This window comes from Streptopelia decaocto, assembly GCF_964273445.1.
Source record: "Streptopelia decaocto genome assembly, chromosome: 4".
In the NCBI taxonomy this organism is placed as follows: domain Eukaryota; kingdom Metazoa; phylum Chordata; class Aves; order Columbiformes; family Columbidae; genus Streptopelia; species Streptopelia decaocto.
In genome coordinates this window covers 5,023,960-5,043,706 of record NC_138658.1, presented here as the reverse complement: position 1 = coordinate 5,043,706, position 19,747 = coordinate 5,023,960, and the positions used below count along the sequence as shown (strand labels likewise).

At 41.8% G+C, this 19,747-nt stretch overlaps 1 protein-coding gene across 3 annotated transcripts in view; it reads left to right on the top strand.

Annotated features, from left to right (window-relative positions):
* Positions 1-14,076, top strand: part of PPP3CA (protein phosphatase 3 catalytic subunit alpha) — a 165,791-nt gene extending 151,715 nt beyond the window's left edge. For all 3 annotated transcript variants that reach the window (XM_082052098.1, XM_082052097.1, XM_082052096.1), the window contains 3 exons: positions 3,088-3,172; positions 6,451-6,548; positions 12,305-14,076. In XM_082052098.1, coding sequence (XP_081908224.1) covers positions 3,088-3,172; positions 6,451-6,548; positions 12,305-12,498 — 377 coding nt within the window. In that variant the 3' untranslated portion in view covers positions 12,499-14,076. The remainder of the gene's footprint in view (positions 1-3,087; positions 3,173-6,450; positions 6,549-12,304) is intronic.
* The last annotated feature ends 5,671 nt before the right edge of the window (positions 14,077-19,747 follow it).

The window sequence follows — 19,747 nt, the reverse complement described above, 5'->3', positions numbered from 1 at the left end:
CTTTAAACTTGGCTGACTTAATGATTTTTTTCAGTTCCTTCATGCAAATGGAATTCGTTTATATATTGAAAGAAAAGCAAAAAATTAAGAGGATATCAGGCAATGTTTGTAAAAGCTTAAATTAACCCTTTTACTCGTAGCCGGTTTTCAGGTTATGACCCATTTTCTTTCACTTAAGTGTAGCTGAAGCAATTCATAAGGCTTTGCAGTTCCAGTGAATGTCAGAATACTAAACTGAGTATCCACACTTGAAATGTGGGTCTAATCATAAATAGTTAGGGAGTCCAAATAGTGTATCAGATCTGTGGCACTCAGTCAGATCTAACATGGCAATAAAACATTGAGTAGATCAAGTGCGTTATTTAGCAAATAATGTTAAAAAATGAATAGGATGAATAAAATCATTACTAATATTTAGTGATCAGGGAATATTTTAAGTCATTTTGACATATCTGTTACAAATTGGGAAATGCAGTGGAGACCAAAATTTTAAGCGTACGTTTTAGTAACCTTTTATGTGTATTGATGAAGAACAAAACCCTCCCTTTAAGCCTGTTGTGCTTTACGATTATGTATATTTTTCCATTCTTATTTTATATTGAAGTGTAGGGCATTGTATTTCAGTTTGCTCATAAATTATATTTCCAGTTTTTAACTCTTCAGAAAATTAAACAGTAGCTGAAAAACATCAAATATAAGATCAACAAAACCAGCGTGGGTTTGTAATAAAGAAGTAGGGACAGTGACACTTGGGAAATATTAGGAAAAGAAAGAGACAATTAATTCTGTTTAAGTGCTTTTGGGGTAAAAAAGGATGAAAACAGTGTCTTGTGTATCTTGAGAGTACAATTCAGTGAGATTGTAGTAACTGAGATAGGAATGTACCCCCCGTGTTTCCTGGAAAAGGCAGCTGAATCAGTGCTGTTTAATTTAAATAAAGCGGTTACGAAAATATTTAATTCAGTTACAGCAGAATTACAGCCCTTTCTCCCACTCTTTATTGTCTAGAATTGGCCATTTATGCCCAAGTCTTTATATGTTTATATTTTTTATATCTTTTTGCTGCATGACTATCGACCTCCCCGTTTTCTCAGACTCACCCTGTGCACTGTTTGGGGTCAAACTTGATCTTGACCGTGGTGTTTAAAGTTACAGCGAGATCCATCCTGAGTTTTTATGTCATTATCTGCGATATTTGTTCCTACAGTTACGTCGCTTTCATTTGAACAGCTCTAGGATATGCGAGTTTATTTTCAGGTTTGAAAGTCTTTTTTTGGAAAGGATGGCTCTATGATGGTCTCCCTCATAATGTGGGTCAGGTTGCTAGGAATTGGATATAGCAATTTTCAGTGTTGTGCTTGATTTCTGGAGCGGTGAAGGAGGAAGCGTTATTGTGATGTGTAGTGGTTTTCAGGTTTTCTTGAACCTCCAAGGCGGGAGTTGTCAGGCAGGGTTACCTGTCATTCAGAAACCTTTGGGAGAAGTCTTCATGATGGATCTTGGTATAATTGTGATAATTAAGTGAAATTGGTTTACTTACTATAATACAGTGGGGGACGTGGGGGACCCTTACTAAAAGAAATTCCTCATCCTGATAACTGAGTACAATTTGCTTTTTTTGTGACAATATCCAAGTACCAAGTACACAAGCAAACGCAGCTGAACTCCAGCTCTCTGTTCCAGCATATTTTTTTCTTTTAAGGCAGACGATTGCATGAATCCCAGAATGTCAGGGATTGGAAGGGACCTTGAAAGCTCATCCAGTGCAATCCCCCCATGGAGCAGGAACACCCAGATGAGGTTACACAGGAAGGTGTCCAGGCGGGTTGGAATGTCTGCAGAGAAGGAGACTCCACAACCCCCTGGGCAGCCTGGGCCAGGCTCTGCCACCCTCACTGAGAAGAAGTTTCTTCTCAAATTTAAGTGGAACCTCTTGTGTTCCAGTTTGAACCCATTACCCCTTGTCCTACCGTTGGCTGTCACCCAGAAGAGCCTGGCTCCATCCTCCTGACACTCACCCTTTAGATATCTGTAAACATTAATGAGGTCACCCCTCAGTCTCCTCTTCTCCAAGCTCCAGAGCCCCAGCTCCCTCAGCCTTTCCTCACACGGGAGATGCTCCACTCCCTTCAGCATCTTTGTTGCTCTTCACTGGACTCTCTCCAGCAGTTCCCTGTCCTGCTGGAACTGAGGGGCCACAACTGGACACAATATTCCAGGTGTGGTCTCCCCAGGGCAGAGCAGAGGGGCAGGAGAACCTCTCTGACCTACTGACCACCCCCCTTCTAATCCACCCCAGGTACCATTGGCCTTCCTGGCCACAAGGGCCCAGTGCTGGCTCATGGTCACCCTGCTGTCCCCAGGACCCCCAGGTCCCTTTCCTGTGAGTTCACAAATTTCAAAGTAATTGTAATTTTGAGCAGGCCATAGCAGTGACGAGAAGGAATTTACATCTATGGAACTCTCTAACGCAATCCATACCATTTCATGCTGGTTTTCAGAACTCTGCCTTCAGGTTTTGTAATCACTTAAATACTTTTTAACTAGGGGTAGGAAAACCCTAACTAGACCCTCCTTGCCTTAAGCTTAACCCAATTGCTTTTTATAGAAAATTAAGTGAAACTTGATTGGTTTTCACTTAAAACAGTAAGATTATGAAATGGATTTGAACTCCGTTGTTGTTTAATGTTTCTTTTAGCTCTTATGTTTTGGGCACTGTTCATGTTGAATATCTTTTTGGTGTTTTGACTGTTTTCTATGAAACTTGGTTTCAAAAGTCATCAAAAAATATATTTGAAATAGAAATTATCTTACATGGCTGAAAAAACACAGAGATTTAATGTGTAGCAGGAAAAGGATCATATACTATACTATATCAGATATATACTATGTCAGATACTAAAAAAGCTAAAAAGTGCTCAGTCTTGGGCTGTAAATACCAAAAAATAGTATTTTTCGGTTTGGGGTACAAATGTGGCTTAGATTGGCGAACTGTGGTGTTCACATCAAGTTTCTTGTATTTAGAATTCAGAACAGCAGCGTATGGTTTGCAAATCCCTATAACTGTTTTTAATGTGTTTTCCACAGGAGCAACAGCTGCCGCTCGAAAGGAGGTTATAAGGAACAAGATAAGAGCGATAGGAAAAATGGCGAGAGTTTTCTCAGTGTTAAGGTAAGGGTTTGTGTTATTTCAGATCTTTTTAACCTTAAAGGACATCTTTGATTACTTAGACCACTCTCCTTTTAATCAAACAGCAAATTATATATTTTAGTGTACCACCCAGCTGAGTTTTAGTGGAACCTTTTAAAGATTGTTTTGTTTATACAATACTGCTATTTATTACGGCTTTGAATAATCTTCCTTGGGGCTTTTGCTGAACATAAACCAGACAAACAAAAGGCATCAGCAAAGCAAATTGCAATTACCCTTTTTTGTACTTTTAAAGACTTACTTACTTACCAGGTGTGCTAATTAACCACTGCGAGGCAAGAGTTAAATGTGGAGAAACGGCACGTTGCATATGACATCTCATTAAAAAGAAAGCCAACTGCCCCACTTTGTCACTCAGATTTTGCTACAGCCGCGGGTAAAGATGATTAAAGATGAAAAGCATTAGGGTCATTTAGCTAAATATCCAGGAAGTCTTGTGCAGACAACAGCAACTCGTTACCTTGGGCTGCGCTCCCCCAAACACACGAACACAAGCGAGTAATTGCTACCCAGTGTTTACAACTCTCCATTTGATGGTTCTGAGCAGAAGAGAACTCAACGTGCTGTACTGTGCTGAAGTCTAAATATAGAAAATACAGTTCTCCCTCCCTTTCAGCAGAGGGATGTTTTTCCCCCCTAAGGAAATTATATGTTGCTCTGCTGTAGTCGGTTTATGACCATTGTGGTTAATGCAAAATCAGTTTAAAAAAAAATAATGAATTGGTGTGATTGTATGATTGATATATAAAAAAGAGGAAATAAAAACTTGAAGAATACACTCTTAATTTCAGATGAAGCTCTCAAATGTGGGTGATTTGAGAGGTTTCTGCAGCGTGCGAGCGGTGGGCAGGTTGTCAGTGCGGCTTCGCGTGGCCGCAGCAGCGTAGCTTTAAACAGCACGCTGAGATGGGGGACTTTGCACCTGGGCTTCCCAAAGTATTATATGTGAATTACTAGCGATGCACGAGCTACTTCAAAGTGGTACCCATTTAAAAAAATAAATGTTGGCGTCGTGCCTTTTCCCTAAACAAGACAGGGGAGCAATCAAATGTTTCCAGCTGCTCCTGTGTACCAAGGCTGGCAGGGAGCCTGGAGCTGACATTGCCACCACCTACGGAAAGCAGCGTGATTATTCTTCTCTGATGATAAGTTGAGCAAACAAAGTTTGGGAAACCTGGCTTTCTCCTATAACTTGGAACTGCAGCTTCTGGTGTTTCGTTGAAATATAGGATTAATTTAGCAGGAAACCTGTAGTTAAATATACAGGAAGGCCTGAAACGGGATGCTCAGCTGGTATGTTTAGGTTTTGATGACATCGCCTATATGTCAAAGACTGTTTTAAAGGGAACGTTTCAGTGGTTTCGGGGTGGAAGAAGGGTACAGCGTAATTGTGGAGTGTGCCCTGTTTGAAGTGACATGCATGACGGCTTTAGCACTGTTTGAAACTCTGTGCCCTCTTAAATAATTTATGAAAATCAACGTTTTGAGGCACTGGTGGAAATCGGTCTTGATTATTCCCTGAGAAGTGGTCAAATTAATCTGAGTTGTTCATGAGACCATTTTTTAACCCTACTGTGTGCATCCCAACATCTCCAGAAGACCAGAATGTGCTGGGTCAGGTAGAGGAGAAGTCAGTGGTTCACTCACTGAAGATGCTGCTCAACTTCTAGACAACAAAGATGACACGAGGTTAATCCTGCAAATCCTGTTCCTGTAGAAAAGCCTGGGTTATTTTTCCTCTCTTCCCAGCACCATTCGTGTGCAACACGCGAGTGTCCGATAACTCGTGTGTAACCTCGCAAAGCCTGCAGTGCCACCATCCTCTAAACCAACCCATCCCACAAACCTTTCAAGTTCCTGTCTGTGTCGCTGCTGTTGCATGAAATTTATTTCACTAATTCACTAAAATGATCAGCGCCTCAGCTGATCACCTTCAAAGGACTCAGTCGAATGTCTCTTCTCTGAGCCACTTTCCTCGACAATGTAACCTGAATGTAAAACTGAGATCATTTCAGCCACTTTAGTCTCAAAATCAGATATCAAAATAATGTTGTATTGAGTTTCAAAGGTTGTAAATGAGCCTTGCCAAGAATAGCCATCATAGAAAGGTTGGCTTAAGCTCAACCTGTCATTGCCTCTCTGCGACTTTGTTTCTCAAGTCTGACTTTTCTTTGGATATATTTAGACAAGAGGGAGATAAATAAAGTATTTAATCAGTTTACTTTCCTTTTTTTGAATCGGAATTAAAGGACCTTTGCTTGCAGAGGCAAATAAGAGAAAGCAGAAACGTTGGTGTGTAACTCTTGATGCTGAAAATATGGCGTTAATTCTGGAGGAATTTGTTGCGTTAGTTCTGATTGCTTAGGAAACCTGCAAGGAAAATGCTCACAGTTTGATTTTGACTATTACACGAAGAAAAGTCTGTACGAGGAGAATCGTTTTCAAACTGAAAATAGAACTTGAAGAGCATATGTAGTGGGTAAACAGGAGTTGGTTTGAAACATGTGAGTAATTCGGGGCACATAGATCTAAAGAAAATTGTAAGAGTATAATTGCTGAGAGACAGTTTTGATAGGCAAAACCACATTATCCTCAAGTGAAGGTGAAGCTGAATTCTTTGTGTTTGCTTCCTCCAGCTTAATGTCATTATATATTTCAAAGTAAAGCGCTTCAAAATAGGTTTCTCTCAAAGAATTGGGGTCAGTTTTGCTGCTGAGAAAGTGTGTCATCACAGGCAGCATTACAGTACCCATAGAAAGCTGTATTTAATGGCTTGTCGGGATAGAGCTGCTGTATTCTTCTTGCCTTATATCAAAAACGATATGTATTTGAAGACCGGCAAACCATATTTAGGTTTCCTAAAACATGTTTCTTTACTCCAGTATGAATTTTAGCATACAAAACTATTAAGAACAGTGCTGGTAAGGGTGGAAGTGCTTATTAATTTTAATGAGCTTTCAGCTGCTTCCGTTTTAAGTGGCTGATGATCATTAATAAATGATGCACTTGAATGCTGGTGTAGACAACAGCAAACCAACAATTTATGTTGATTTTGGACCGTACGGTGTAAGCGACTTAAATCTTTTTTGGCAATAACTACTCCTTTGGTCGTCCTATCGAGTTTGTAAGGAGATTGGAGGCCATCAGATCATTGCAGGTGTAGCTTAAGGTGTCTAAAAGATGTTCTGTGGTTTAAAAATCAAACAAATAAGCAATTATTTCCTCTTTTCCTTCTGCAGAGAAGAGAGTGAAAGCGTGCTGACGCTGAAGGGCTTGACTCCGACAGGAATGCTGCCCAGCGGCGTGCTCTCCGGAGGAAAACAAACCCTGCAAAGCGGTAAGCGCCTTGGCCTGTGCGTGTCACTTTGTGTCGCAAATACAGCTGGTTCCTAACTGCAGAATCCCAAGAAAAAGAACTGCGGCCTTCTCAGGAAATAATAAAGGACGCAACAAACCAGGCGGTGTGTTGCACTGGAGCATTTGTGAGCAGTTCATGTAAGGCTACTTCTTAAGACTTACTATGTACCACTGATTTTCAAAGAAAGGGGGAAGCAGAAAGTCCCTGAGAATGAACTGTTCAGAATGGTAGCGCAGCACTGCGTGTGAAGTGTGTTCTTTCCACAGTTTACAGCATCTTTTGGGTTTTTTTAAAAAGCAGCCTTTGATACAGAGAGTACTGAAGGTTCAGCTTAGATAATGACACCCAAATTCGTATTTTATCTGATTTGTTCTTCCTCATAGCAAATCACCAATGGAAAGTAGCTCTAGAATTAGATTTTCTGTCCTAGCAATTCTAGGTGACAGCATGAGAACAATTTCACTCTGATTTAAGCCCAAGCGAAGGAAGGCTCTTACTGACACCGCATTTGCCTTGTACATAAACACAATACAGATTGTCAGTTCAGTTTTATACCAAGTGCTTTTTGTTACAGGGAAGTCTCTATAGTAGGGCTGTCTTTGAAATATTCCTTTTGGAATAAGGAGCTGCGAGGTATTTAATTTACTACAGTAAGCTCTCCTTTTTCTCTGTGTGTATTGCTGTAGAGTATATTGCAGGCACACAAGAACGTCTCTCGCTTACTGAGGTTCTGTTTGGCAGTAGATGTAAGAAATAGAAATGCTTTATAACCTTAACATAGTCTCAGCCTCTTGTTTTCCTGTTTCCTTCCTGGAGCTCTCTTTTCACTGTATTTTTCCCTTTACTGTCTCTTTTCCCTAGAAGATTCAGGTATACCGTGTTAAACCTTCTTTTCCCCTTCCCTTTTTGCTTTTTGATGACTTGTGTGTTACGGACATAGTAACGTTCTGCTTTGAAAATGCTGCAATATGATTCCACAGGATGCCTTTCTCCATGGGGTCGTGGTTTTCACCTGGGCTTTTCTCCATAGAGTCGCTTTACATTGATCAGACAATCTGGTCCAAGGAAACTGCTATTGTTGCCCTGGCAAAACATTAGGAATTGAAACGAGTTTGAGAAAACTGCCTGAAGTTGTTGTTACAGTGGCTAAAAGGAAAATCTCCTCATACTGCAGTATTCTGGCTTAGTAAAACATTACTATACACAAGCTTCTGCATTAGTTAACATGTAGTACCCCATTCACCAAGCGATCTGACATTTACATAGTTTCTGTTAAGCACACATTCATATTACCATATGTATTAACAGAAAATACGAGTAGTACGTTCTGTTGTGGAAGAATACATTTTAATTGTCAATTTTATTTTTTCTAATGTGTCAGTGCTGGTTTGGATCTGGTCACTCATTTTAATTTCTCATCCCGGTTATCGTGTTTCTTTTTAAGTTTGCATTGGTTTTATTCCTTGGTTATTTTGCCATCTCTCTTGCTTTGTAGCTTGAGAGGCATAGATTTACCTTGGTGCGTGCTGATGGGCTCCTCTAGTTTCCCCATGCAGCAAGATCATAGTATAACATCTTTCAATCTTGATCCCAATCCATAGTTAACATCCTAACTACCAAAAATTTTTTAAAAATCAGAAAATAAGACCAAAAAAAAGAAGAGAAGAATTCCTGAAAACTTGGCTTCTTGAGCTATTCTCTAAACAAGAGAAGCTCTTGAAAATCAAACACTTATTTTTAAATGTTTGAGCTGAACTATTGTTATATTGGATCGCATTAGCTGATTTGCATCAGCTTCCAAATCTCTGACCATAGAAACGAGTTCACGACCACGTTGATAGCTGGAATTCAAATGGAATTATGTCTTTAAGAACAGTGAACGGTTTCAAAACAGCGGTAACACAGAGTGTATTCGCAACACTGCAGCAACCTCCCGATTACAAACTTTTCTCTCTCTGACCAGGCTTTGCAGTTTGGGAAATCCAGCAGCTTTCAGTGTTTTCTCTGTGTCCTTTAAATAAAATATTAGAAGAAAGCTGTTTGCAGAGACCGGCTCGACAAAAAGGCCGCTTTACAGATGGAGCAGACTGGGCGGGATTGCCAGCAAAGGCAAAGCTGTGTGAGCAAACTGTCCCATGCTGTGAGGAGGTTTCTTTTAGTCAGGAGAGAGGAAAAGAAATCATTCTGAGAAGTGATATATCTCTTTTGCCTTTTACTGGCAACTAATACTTTTCAAGCTGACATCATCATGTATATGAATTTTGTGTGATGGCTTTATGCCACTTCTCGTTCTCTTTTGACAGGGCAAATCAAACTGCTCTTATTCAAAGCTGGGAGAATTATACAATAAACTTTGCAGGTCAGATGTGCAATATGGAAGATGTTTTCATTTTGAGTTAAAAGAAAAGTACTCGAACGTGCCTTTAAAAACTTTTTGTTTGTGAAACTCCTGCTTCAAAACAAACTATAGCTTAATTCAATCTGTGGGTTATTGTTTTTGTGTAAGCATTTCTCTGTGTGTCTGTTTTGCCAAAATCCAACACTTACAGTAACATTAGTGTTGTAGCTCCTTTGCTGTTCACTGACTTGTTCTTAGAGTTAAAATCCTCTGCTCATTTTTCTCATTCGTTTTGCTACCCCTTTCTTCTCTTCAGCTACTGTTGAGGCTATTGAGGCTGATGAAGGTAAATTGGCCAGTCCCCTTTCTGTTGGTGCTGCAACAGATAAGGGCTCTGCTGGGTGTATTCATTTTGCTGTAGCTTGTACAGATTGTGTGGGTGTTGGGCTAACAATTGTGGCTCGGTATTAACCAAAATGTAATTGCTTTAAAGGGGAAAATGCTTTTGTCTTTTTTTCGTTCCGTTTTTTCCCATCGCTGTTGTGGTTTTCTTCTTTCTGAAAGTGACAATCGCGTTGGAATCGCTGTATGTTGAGCTAAGCGCTGATTTACGCCACAGGAGGAGCTCAGGGCACTTGGATGTCACGGGACATGGCTCGTAAATGCTGTGACACGTAGCCCAAAAGCCGAGTCTTGTCTCCACCTCAAACCACCCTCAGCAATCTCTGGTCGAGGAAAACACACGGCTTTTACAAATATTCTCTCTTTTTGTTGTGTTTTTTTTTCTTTTTTTTGCTTCAGTTTTTCTTTCTTTTAGGTCACTAGTAAATTTTTTATTGGTCTTTTGTTACAGTTCGGCATGTTTCTGTTTCTCTTTAAAATAACATAAGACATTTGTCTGCAAGATGTCTGCTTCTTCTGGTAGCGGCAGTTTACACACTGGATATTTCCATTAGAACAACCATTAACACCAGCACCATTTTGGCTACAAACGCAACTGGCTGCCTCAGAAGGTTTCTGAATGCTTAGTATCAAAATGATGGTGCTTTATTGACAGACCTCTCATTTAACCCTCAAGCAATTTTCAACACCACAGTTCAAACCCGAGTAATCACGTTTTGCAATGTAGAGGCGCAATATTCATTCAGCGTTACACGGTTTTCGAAGAAGAATTTTCAGAATTCCCCTTTAAAACAAAATTCTTCAGTTGTATTTTGTTCTTGCCCCTCTCAAATTTTCTGTGGGTATTTTTTTTTAGTGAATTAAAAAAAATATAAATAAATCTGATGATTGCTGTCCGCTTGTAAGATATGCCCTTTTGGCCACTTTAATTTTTGTAAAGCAGTGAATACAATTACAGAATAAGCAAGTAAGAGAAAATACAACTGCTTTCTAAATAGCAGTGAGTAAGCTGCTATTTATGTTGGAATTATCTATTCCTATCAGCAATCTCTGATCTGCAGTGTGCATTCTTGTTGACAGTTTGGCTGTTTTCTGTGATTTTCTGTGACTATGTGTTGTGTTTTTTATACTCTCAATGTAAACTGCTAATACTCGTTGTCTGACCAGCAACTACCGCAGAGCACCTTCACAGTATTACAGTCTCCTCGAAACACCATTGATTGAGCGTGCCCCCATTCCAGCAATGTGCACCCTTCAGGTTAATTCTTGATTTGCCATCCTTGCTAGTTAGATGCCGTAACTATAGGTGTAACAACTGAAATAATTCCCAATTGTCCTCCTCCAGATTCAGGGCCTAGTGGCACCAACTGGGCCGTGCTGCTGGCGAGGCCCAGCACATCACAAGTGTTTCGGCTTCAACGCGGCCGTCCATTAAACTGTTGCTTTAATGGGTTGGTCTAGGTGCTTGTTAGACATCTTCATTCATGTGGTAGAAGATTTAGTTAAAAAAAAAAGCAAAAAAACCACACTTGAAACAAACCTCACTATAGGGCCTGTTCTGTTTTCACAGCTCCATTCCCGCTCACTTGACTAATCACCATTATGATGTTGTTGTTTTCCTGAGTTGAAGTATAATACATGTTCAAACCCCTGCGCTTCGCGGAGTTCCAATATAACCTTTGTGAAACTGGCTTAAAGGAGCTAAATCCTGAAGCAAACAGGATCTGTTTTCACAGGAACGGTCAGCAAAAATGTTCAGCATGAAAATGGCTTTTCTCTCCCTCCACAAAATGCAAGGAGTGGTAGATTGGTACCAGGGATGTTCCAGGATTTGGGGTTTGTTTGCTCAGGAGTACATATTGGAAGGAGAGCAGGATTCCTTTGGGGTACAGAGAAAATAAAGGGGGAGAAGGAATATTGAATTTGATCTTTGAAACTCCTGTAGCCCCGGGAGTCTGCAGTTTCCTGGTACTAACGCACCATTTCTGCTCTGTGGCATGTTAAGAGAGGGGCATGAAAAAGGTGTCGGTTCTGCACCAATTTGGTGCAGATGAGAGAAGAACACACAGAAGGCTGTGGCAGATTAGCTACAGAGCTGTGACCTGCTGTTTACCTATGATGATTTTTCTCTTTTGTTTTAAACCTAAAGACTTTCAAGTCTTCAATTAAAGAGAGAAAAAAGATAACATAAAATCCACACTCTATGAATACATTCCCTAGTCTGTGGCTGCCTTCTGAGGCTCGTGTGGCCTCTTCAATATTGCTGCTGAAGGACAGATTGGAAGTCCTCAGGTTCAGTTGCAACTTCCATCCTTTGTCAGTGCGTTTCCCAATGTAAATTGTACAAATATGCCAACAAATTATGATATTCCTGGTCCGTATTGCACTGTATTACAACTGTTTTGTTCAGGCTGCTTTCTGGCAGTTCAGGGGTGTGTTGGGGAGGGTAACTGTCCCGAGGGATCAACAGGCATCTTGCCGGCATTGAGACCATAAGGCAACCTGTTGTAGGGTCGCCCCAGATCTCCCATAGCTTTAATGCATATGCCGCAAACTGGCCTCACCATGTCATCACCACCTGTAACTGGCCGGCACTTTTTCCCCTGGTCTTTAAAAGTCAAATGAAAGTTTTTCCTGATTAAGGATGATAAGGCGAGCTGCGACGTCTATAAGGCTGTAAGTGATGATGACAAATGCAAACTCACCAGCTGGCAGCTGTGCCTGAAGCCTCATTGCAAACTGTAGCTCCATGTCAGCTTCTTAGCATCTTCAGCTGAACCCCAAAATGTTGGTAGTTGATGTTGTTGAATACAATAGTTGTGTTGCAAGGGGTGGTGGTGGTGAAACCCCAGTACGGTAAGGAGCCGATTGTGCTGTCAGATCTTCTCATTGCCGCCTTCGCAAAGAAGGACTTCCTCACTCATTGCTAAGTTGGGGGAGAAGCCGCCGAGAGTTTTACGTTGCTAATTGTACTTTTTAATAATCCTTTATTCAGCTATCAAAGGATTTTCACCCCAGCATAAGATCACTAGCTTCGAAGAGGCCAAAGGCTTAGATCGAATTAACGAGCGAATGCCTCCGCGCAGAGACGTGCCATCCGATGCCAACCTTAACTCCATCAACAAGGCAATCTCCACAGAGACTAATGGCACGGACAGCAACGGCAGTAATAGCAGCAATATCCAGTGACCGCTGTCTGGGAGGGGGGTTGAGCTGCAGGGCGCCGTGGCGTTGCTGCCCATCAGCAGTGGGATGTTCTTGCCTCTGATCATAGCTTACTTGCTCTGGGGGCCAGGTGTTGGATTCAGTTTACAAAAAAATAAATAGAAATCAAAATAATCCTCTACGAAGAGATCGTCAACTTTAAATTTGGTGGGTGGGGGGCTGGGGGAGAGAGACCTCCTTTGGATATGCCTTTAAAATGCTTATAAATGGAAGCTCGTGCTGGTATATATTGCGACGTTAGGGGAATGAACATGTTTTCCTACTGCATTGGGATCGTCTAGATATGTTACTGAAAGGCCTTTTATTATGTTACTGGACATGAAAACTTTAATTTCTTACTAACTATTGTACGTTTACAGTTGCAGCACTAAACATGGGCGACATCGAAACATTTTTAACAAAATGTACAAACTACATAAGGACTATTTATTGATAATGTTTTGCTACTCTTGTCAGACAATGGCTATGAAATAAATTTGGCAGTCTTTAAAAATATAGAGAAAAAAAGAAAAAAAAATGTTGGAAATTTGTTTAAAATGCCAAAAAAAAAAGAGAAAGAGAGAGTGAGAGAGCGAGAGCGACAGTTTAATTTTGTACAGATTATGCTTACCTCAGGTTTCTTTAGTGTGCTTCAATGCCCTTCTTTAAATATAACACTTATCTTACTAATTTGGCAGCAATTATCCTTTTCTTTGTTTAAAAAAACAACTGGAATAATGATAACATTTCTCTTTTTTTGCTGTTTATATTTAGGGGGGTTTGGTTTGGGGGGTTTTCTGGGTTTTTTTTGGTAAATCAAGTCTTGGTTGTGGCTTGCTGAATTTAACTATTTATGAGTGGTGCATTTTTAAGTATAGTGAACAAGACACCATATTAAGTGCAGTGAAAAGCATCTATATTCTGTAAAAATCTGCCTATGCATGTTTTTTAAGAAAAAAAATGGCTGTATAGGCCTGTATGGGACTGTAATGCGCTTAGTGGTCTGACTTATACTGGAAATGTATGTATACTGGCGTACTTTATATTCTCTAAAGAAAAAAATGCTTAATGCCTTTGAAATTTTGTAATCAAAAGCTTTGAAAAAAATCTAAGGGGAGAGTATTCTTAAAGTTTTTAACATAAGCTTGTAAGTGCACATATAGATGGGTAGCATGTTTAGCAAACCTCGTGAGATTTAAATAAGTTTGTAGTTACATGTGGAATTCTAAATGCATGAGAACTGTTAATGTCATAATGGTTTAGTCATTTTGTTCTGTTCTGTCACGTGCCACGAAATGTGTGATTTTTTCACTTTTTTCCCTTTGTATATCAGTTACGGGTTTCGACTGGTTCATTCTAAAAAAAAAAAAAGAAGAAAAAGGAACAAAACAAAACAGTCCATTGATATTTTTTAACAATTGTATAAGTGCCCAAGTAATTCACTACAGCCTACAGCCTTGCCTTTGTAATTTGACTTCGAAATGTTGGCAATCAAAGCATGCACTTGTAACAATGAAAGAAGCATTTTATATTACTACTCAATAAAAATGTGCATGAACTTAAGCGCTCTTCCCTTTCTTGCTGGCTCAGCCGCAGAAGCACACGTGTGCGTGCACCTTTTGCTTTGGACAGGAGAAGACCTTTGGTGTAAGAGGAGAACGACTCATTTCACAGTTCAAGGTCAGTTCTTTACTAAGGGAAAGAATCATTTATTACCCAGCTGTTTTAGGCTACTGAACATCTGCAGACTACCCCCGCCTTCTGGTTAAAAAGTTGGGGTCTCACTAAAATGAGCAGGATGTAGCCCCCAAGTAGAGCGCACAAGGAAACTTGTACCCTCTGTGTGCTTCCCCCCCTTATCCGGAGTGTTTGAAAAGGGCGATTAGTATCATTTACAATGGAAAAGAAAAATAATTCAAGGATTTCAGATTCTCTCTCTCTTAGGGGTGAACTGTCAAAGCTCTGCTTTGTTCTCATTGTCTCCCTGATTGTGCTCAGCATCCTCCCACAGCCCCACATCCTGCGAAGACCCGATGGACGATGCCGAATGGTGCGTGTATTGCTTTAGTCCTCCTTTCAGGTAGTATTATTAAATGTTGGCTTTCTTAAATGTTTTTCCCACTTTAGCTCAGTGTCTTGTCTTGGCGAAATGGGACAGGTGACAAAAATAAAGAGAATTTGTAATACACAGGACATATATAATATACAGGCGCTTTGTGCACCATGGAGCGATCCTGTTGGTCGGTGCAACGTGTGCTGTCTGGATTTATTTAAGTTGGGCCCTGGAAGCTGCCCAGACTAATTCAGCAGCAAGAAAGGGGCTTTTCTTCTCAGCAGGGACAGTGTTAGCACAGACCTCTCAATTGGTAGGCTTAACCAAAAAAGATCCTTGCTATAGGTCAGCGGTGGGTTTGCACGTGCCTGCTCTGATTGAGTAATTGTCAGCTTGAGTAATGCCTTAGGAGATGGACAAAACCCGATTGGAGAAGAGGAGAATGAGGGGTGACCTCAGTAATGTTTACAGATATATAAAGGGTGAGTGTCAGGAGGATGGAGCCAGGCTCTTCTCGGTGACAGCCAACGGTAGGACAAGGGGTAATGGGTTCAAACTGGAACACAAGAGGTTCCACTTAAATTTGAGAAGAAACTTCTCAGAGTGAGAGACACTAGAATAGGCTGCCCAGGGGGTTGTGGAGTCTCCTTCTCTGCAGACATTCCAACCCGCCTGGACACCTTCCTGTGTAACCTCATCTGGGTGTTCCTGCTCCATGGGGGGATTGCACTGGATGAGTACAGGTTTCTTCCTTCCTAGCAAATACACTTTGTCAATGCTAAAAATATCACTGGTGCCCACATCAGGGTTTATTTTTACCCACTTTATTCCTACTGTGAGGTAGTATGTTGGATGCATGTACTATATTTTCTGCACTACCATAATTTCCCTTTTCAACAGCAATTGAACGTGAGGTGTATTAGCTCTTGGCATACATTTTCTGAAGAAGACAACATTAACATTTTGTTCAGGGTCTCCCCTAAAACTGCAGTAGGTTTAACCCCGCTTAATTGCCAGCTGTCAGGCGTGGATATAATTTCTTCCAGCATTTTCCTTGGCATCCTTTTTATTGCCAGAGTAGGATCATCTGGGGTCTCTATAAAGGAGTTTGGGTATAATTTGGCTTTCTCAGGAGAACTTGGCCAGCTGAACCGAGGTCAGAAAGCGAGGCTAAAAACAACCACAGAAAGATGCTGCTCCTTAGCACAGACCTGATCTGTGTCCTCTCTCACTTCAGCTTTGGTTTTGGTGAAACAGTAGAATTCACAGTGTAAAAACTGAAGAGGTAGGGATGCTTTCTAGATTCAAACTGAATTCACAATTTTAGTGCGTAGAAATGGGTTTCCCTTCTTTTTCATGGTACTGTTGCCCAGATTAGTCAGATCCATTAATCTTCCGACTTCATTCACAGAGAGGGATGTAAGAATCAGTGATTTCAAATGTTAAACCACAAGCACCAAAGCAACCACTTGGAAAATAGTTTGCAGATCACTTTTTTAGTTGCTTTTGGGAGGTTGTTTGATTCTGCTAAACAGGGCCATTTTTGGCATGCAAAAGGATGAACTTTCTGGTCCTTCAATGATTAAGAAAAAATATCCAAGTTCACGTGCATTCATATGTGTACATTCGCATGTATATGAAAGCACAGCCAGCTCCACGGGGGATACACAAAAGGATGAGTTGATGGATCTACAGGTAGGGCGGTTTCTTTTGGTCTTGCTGGGCTGACTTTGCAGCATCCAGCCTGAGAAGTGTTACAAAATGTGTATTTTATGAGGCTTTGATTTTTTTAATATATTTTTTTTAATAGCTTGAGGGCAAATTCAGTTTTGCATGCAACACCATATTTTATCGAGCTGACAGCCGTGTGCTTTGGGCAGCATTCTGCCTCGGCTCCATCATCCTTGTCTAAAGCTTCTTGTAGGTAAAGGAACCTTGCAAAGGACGCACTCATCCAGTCAGGTTTTGGGTCCCTGCAAGGATGAGGACTCCACAACCTCTCTGTGCAACCATTACCAACGTTTCACAGCTCTGACAGTAAAAAAGAGCTTTCTTACATTTAAAAATTGCCTGTATTTTGGTTTGCGGCCTGTCTTGTCCTGTCGCCAGGCCCCACTGAACATGGTACATGGTACTACATGAACATGGTACTACAGGTGTGTCTCACCAGTGCTGGGCAGAGGTGGTGAAAAGTTAAATTACCTGCTCTGGTTTCCTCTATATACCATTAAGTTTCTACAACATATATTGATGCCAATAATTTAAGACAGATGAAGACATTTCTGGCTTTGTAAGTTGAAGAGTTGGGAGACATACATCAGAAAATGTAAGAACCAGAGGCACGTTGCAGTCACAGAGCTGAGATATACTAAGGTACAGATTGACGAAGGTAAGAGAAAATTGATGTCTCACCAGTCTGAGAGGTCAGTGGAAGACTGCAATAATATTTATTGCCAAATTTGATAATAAATTTCACCAACAAATGATCCAGGTAGGTATCAATTGCAAGAGGGAGGACCGTCTTCACCGCCTCAGTTCTGCACTGTACTGTGTCCCACCTCATGCTGTTCCTTGGTGCTCCAGAAGAAGGTGAAGTGAGCAAACAAAACCCCTGGCAAATATTGTACTGAGGGAAACAGACGCTCCCTGGATTCAGCAGACATCTGGCTGAAGCCTGTGATTTGCATACAGTCATTATTGTAGCGCGGATCTGCGTGTTATCGGGACATCACATAGATGAGAGACCTTGTGCCTCCCTGAGGAGGGAGAAGTAACCTGAGGAGGAGGTTGCCTGAGGAGAAGGTAATTTGTTTATCTGTCACTTGATGGTTTATTGGTTTCAGTATGTATTTAATAAGCTTTGCGCTTGGACTGCATTTTTCTAAAACGAGGTGCACTCTGGAGGGAATATGGGGCTGACACGCACAGCTGATGGAAGCCCTGCAGCCATCAGCCAAAGGAAAGGAATGACCTGAAATGATGTTAGTGAGAAAACACCATCAAAATTAGCCCCTCTGGAGGCCTAATTTCTTGCAGAAGAATGACGGATGAGTATTGGTTAGCAAAATTTGGGTGCTATTAATCAGGTAAACATCTTCGATTTGTAGTCATTGACTCAGAAGGAGGTGGTCCTGGTGGTACTTGTGTTTGGAGTGAGGACACAGAAGCACAGATCACAGGACTGAACGCTGTATTGCATGCTGAGGAGCTGGATCGGTTTAGCTTAAATGCAAACCTAAGGGGTTTGGAGCTGATATAAGGGGATGACAAGCTGAAGCCTGGGGTGTCTACAGGATTAAAGGGCAGGAGTTACGAGGACCTTAATTCTAAAGTAAACTTGTATGGCAGGGCTTGCAAACTGACCAGGTAATGGATACCAAGGAATGGAAAAATGACCTGTCAGCCAAGCAAGACGGGGATGGCCGGTAAAGTCTGCGAATACAGTGAAAATTGACATGAGTCCAGCTGAGTTGTCTTTGCTGATGATGGTCGAAAACTTTTCCAGACATTTGAATAGGAAGACCAAGGTACGAATAAGTGGGAAATAATGCAGCGAGGATAAGGGAGAGATTTAAAGTAGATATGTTGGCTAAAGGACTGTGGAAGGAAAGCCAAGAATGAGATTTAGGGTATGGAAACAAGAACTACAGGAATCAACACAGAAGCAAATTCAGAGTTTAATGCTCTTATTCCAGGAAAACGCAATAGCTTCTTTCCTACAGCTGCAGCAGAAAATACCACGTTTGCTTACTGGTTCAACAGCAATGGTCTTTAACACTTCTCTGAATGGGTGGTATATTTCGAAAATATACTTGGAGAATATATTAATTTTTTTTTTTCCTTAGGAGAGGAGGATATAATATCAGTAACAGAAGCTTTGACGTATATAGTGAGAAGTGCTGATGTTGTCCCAGAAGTAAAATGGCATTAACAAGGGATAGCACTGATTCTTCCTGAGGATGTGGTGGGGAAAAGCAGCAGAAGGATCAGCTCTGGATGGGGGATGAGGGGGGCTGTTTCTGATCTTTTCTGCCTTTCTATGGCTATTTTGGTCACAGTGGAGAAAAAAATAATGGTCAGTTTTGCCTTTGCTATCTCGCAGCAAAGCGTTTCTCTTGGCACTTTCACCTCCACAGCTTTTTCTTATAAGGAGTGATTCATGCGTGCGCTTTCATATGGAAAGAGATTTGCAAGACTTGCCAAACAACGCACCTCTTAAAAGCACAGCTGGGTGCTGACATGGCAGCGTTTCCCTCCGTCCAGAAAGTTAAATCCAGAAATAACCTCCCGTCTCTCTCAGCCCGATGACTCACGCCGGCCTTGCGGAGGGTGCGGGGATTCCCATCCCCACAACGCCCCGCTGCTGCTGGGGGAGCGGCGCTGAGCTTCAGAGCCCCCCATGGCTTCTGTGGGGGCCAAGAGGTGGAGGAGACGGGCAAGGAGGGAGCGGAGCAGGGAGCTGAGGACGGGCTCTGAAGCTGTGCTGGTGGGGCTGCCCGCCCTGAGCGCTGGGCACTGCATTTCTCCCCAAAAGTGGGAAGAAAACGCTGTGGCTGCGCCCATGGAGCGTGAGTTCTGTGCCACGGGTGAGGCTCATTTAACACATTGTGAACGGTCTACAAAACTCCATGCCAGAAACAGAATCACAGAGCGGTTGGGGTTGGAAGGGACCTCTGGAGATCATCCAGTCCAACCCACCTGCTAGAGCAGGGTCACCAGAGCAGGTCACACAGGAAGGTGTCCAGGTGGGTTTGAATGGCTCCAGAGACTCCACCACCTCTCTGGGCAGCCTGGTCCAGGGCTCTGGCACCTCAAAGAAGTTTCTCATCATATTCAGATGGAATCTCCTGTGCTTAATTCTGTGCCCATTGCCCCTCATCCTGTCGCTGGGCACCACTGGACAGAGTCTGGTCCATCCTCTTCATGCCCACCCTGGAGATATTTATAGATATTGATGAGATCCCCTCCCAGCTTCTCATCTTCAGGCTGAACAGCCCCAGCTCTCTCAGTCTCTCCTCATCAGAAAGATGCTCCAGGCCTCTCATCATCTTCATAGCCCACCACTGGACTGCCTCCAGTAATTCCTTGTCCGTCTTAAACGGAGGAGCCCAGAGCTGGATGTAGTACTCCATCACTGAGGCAGAGGGGAGGGGGAGGACACACTCCCTCGACCTGCTGGCC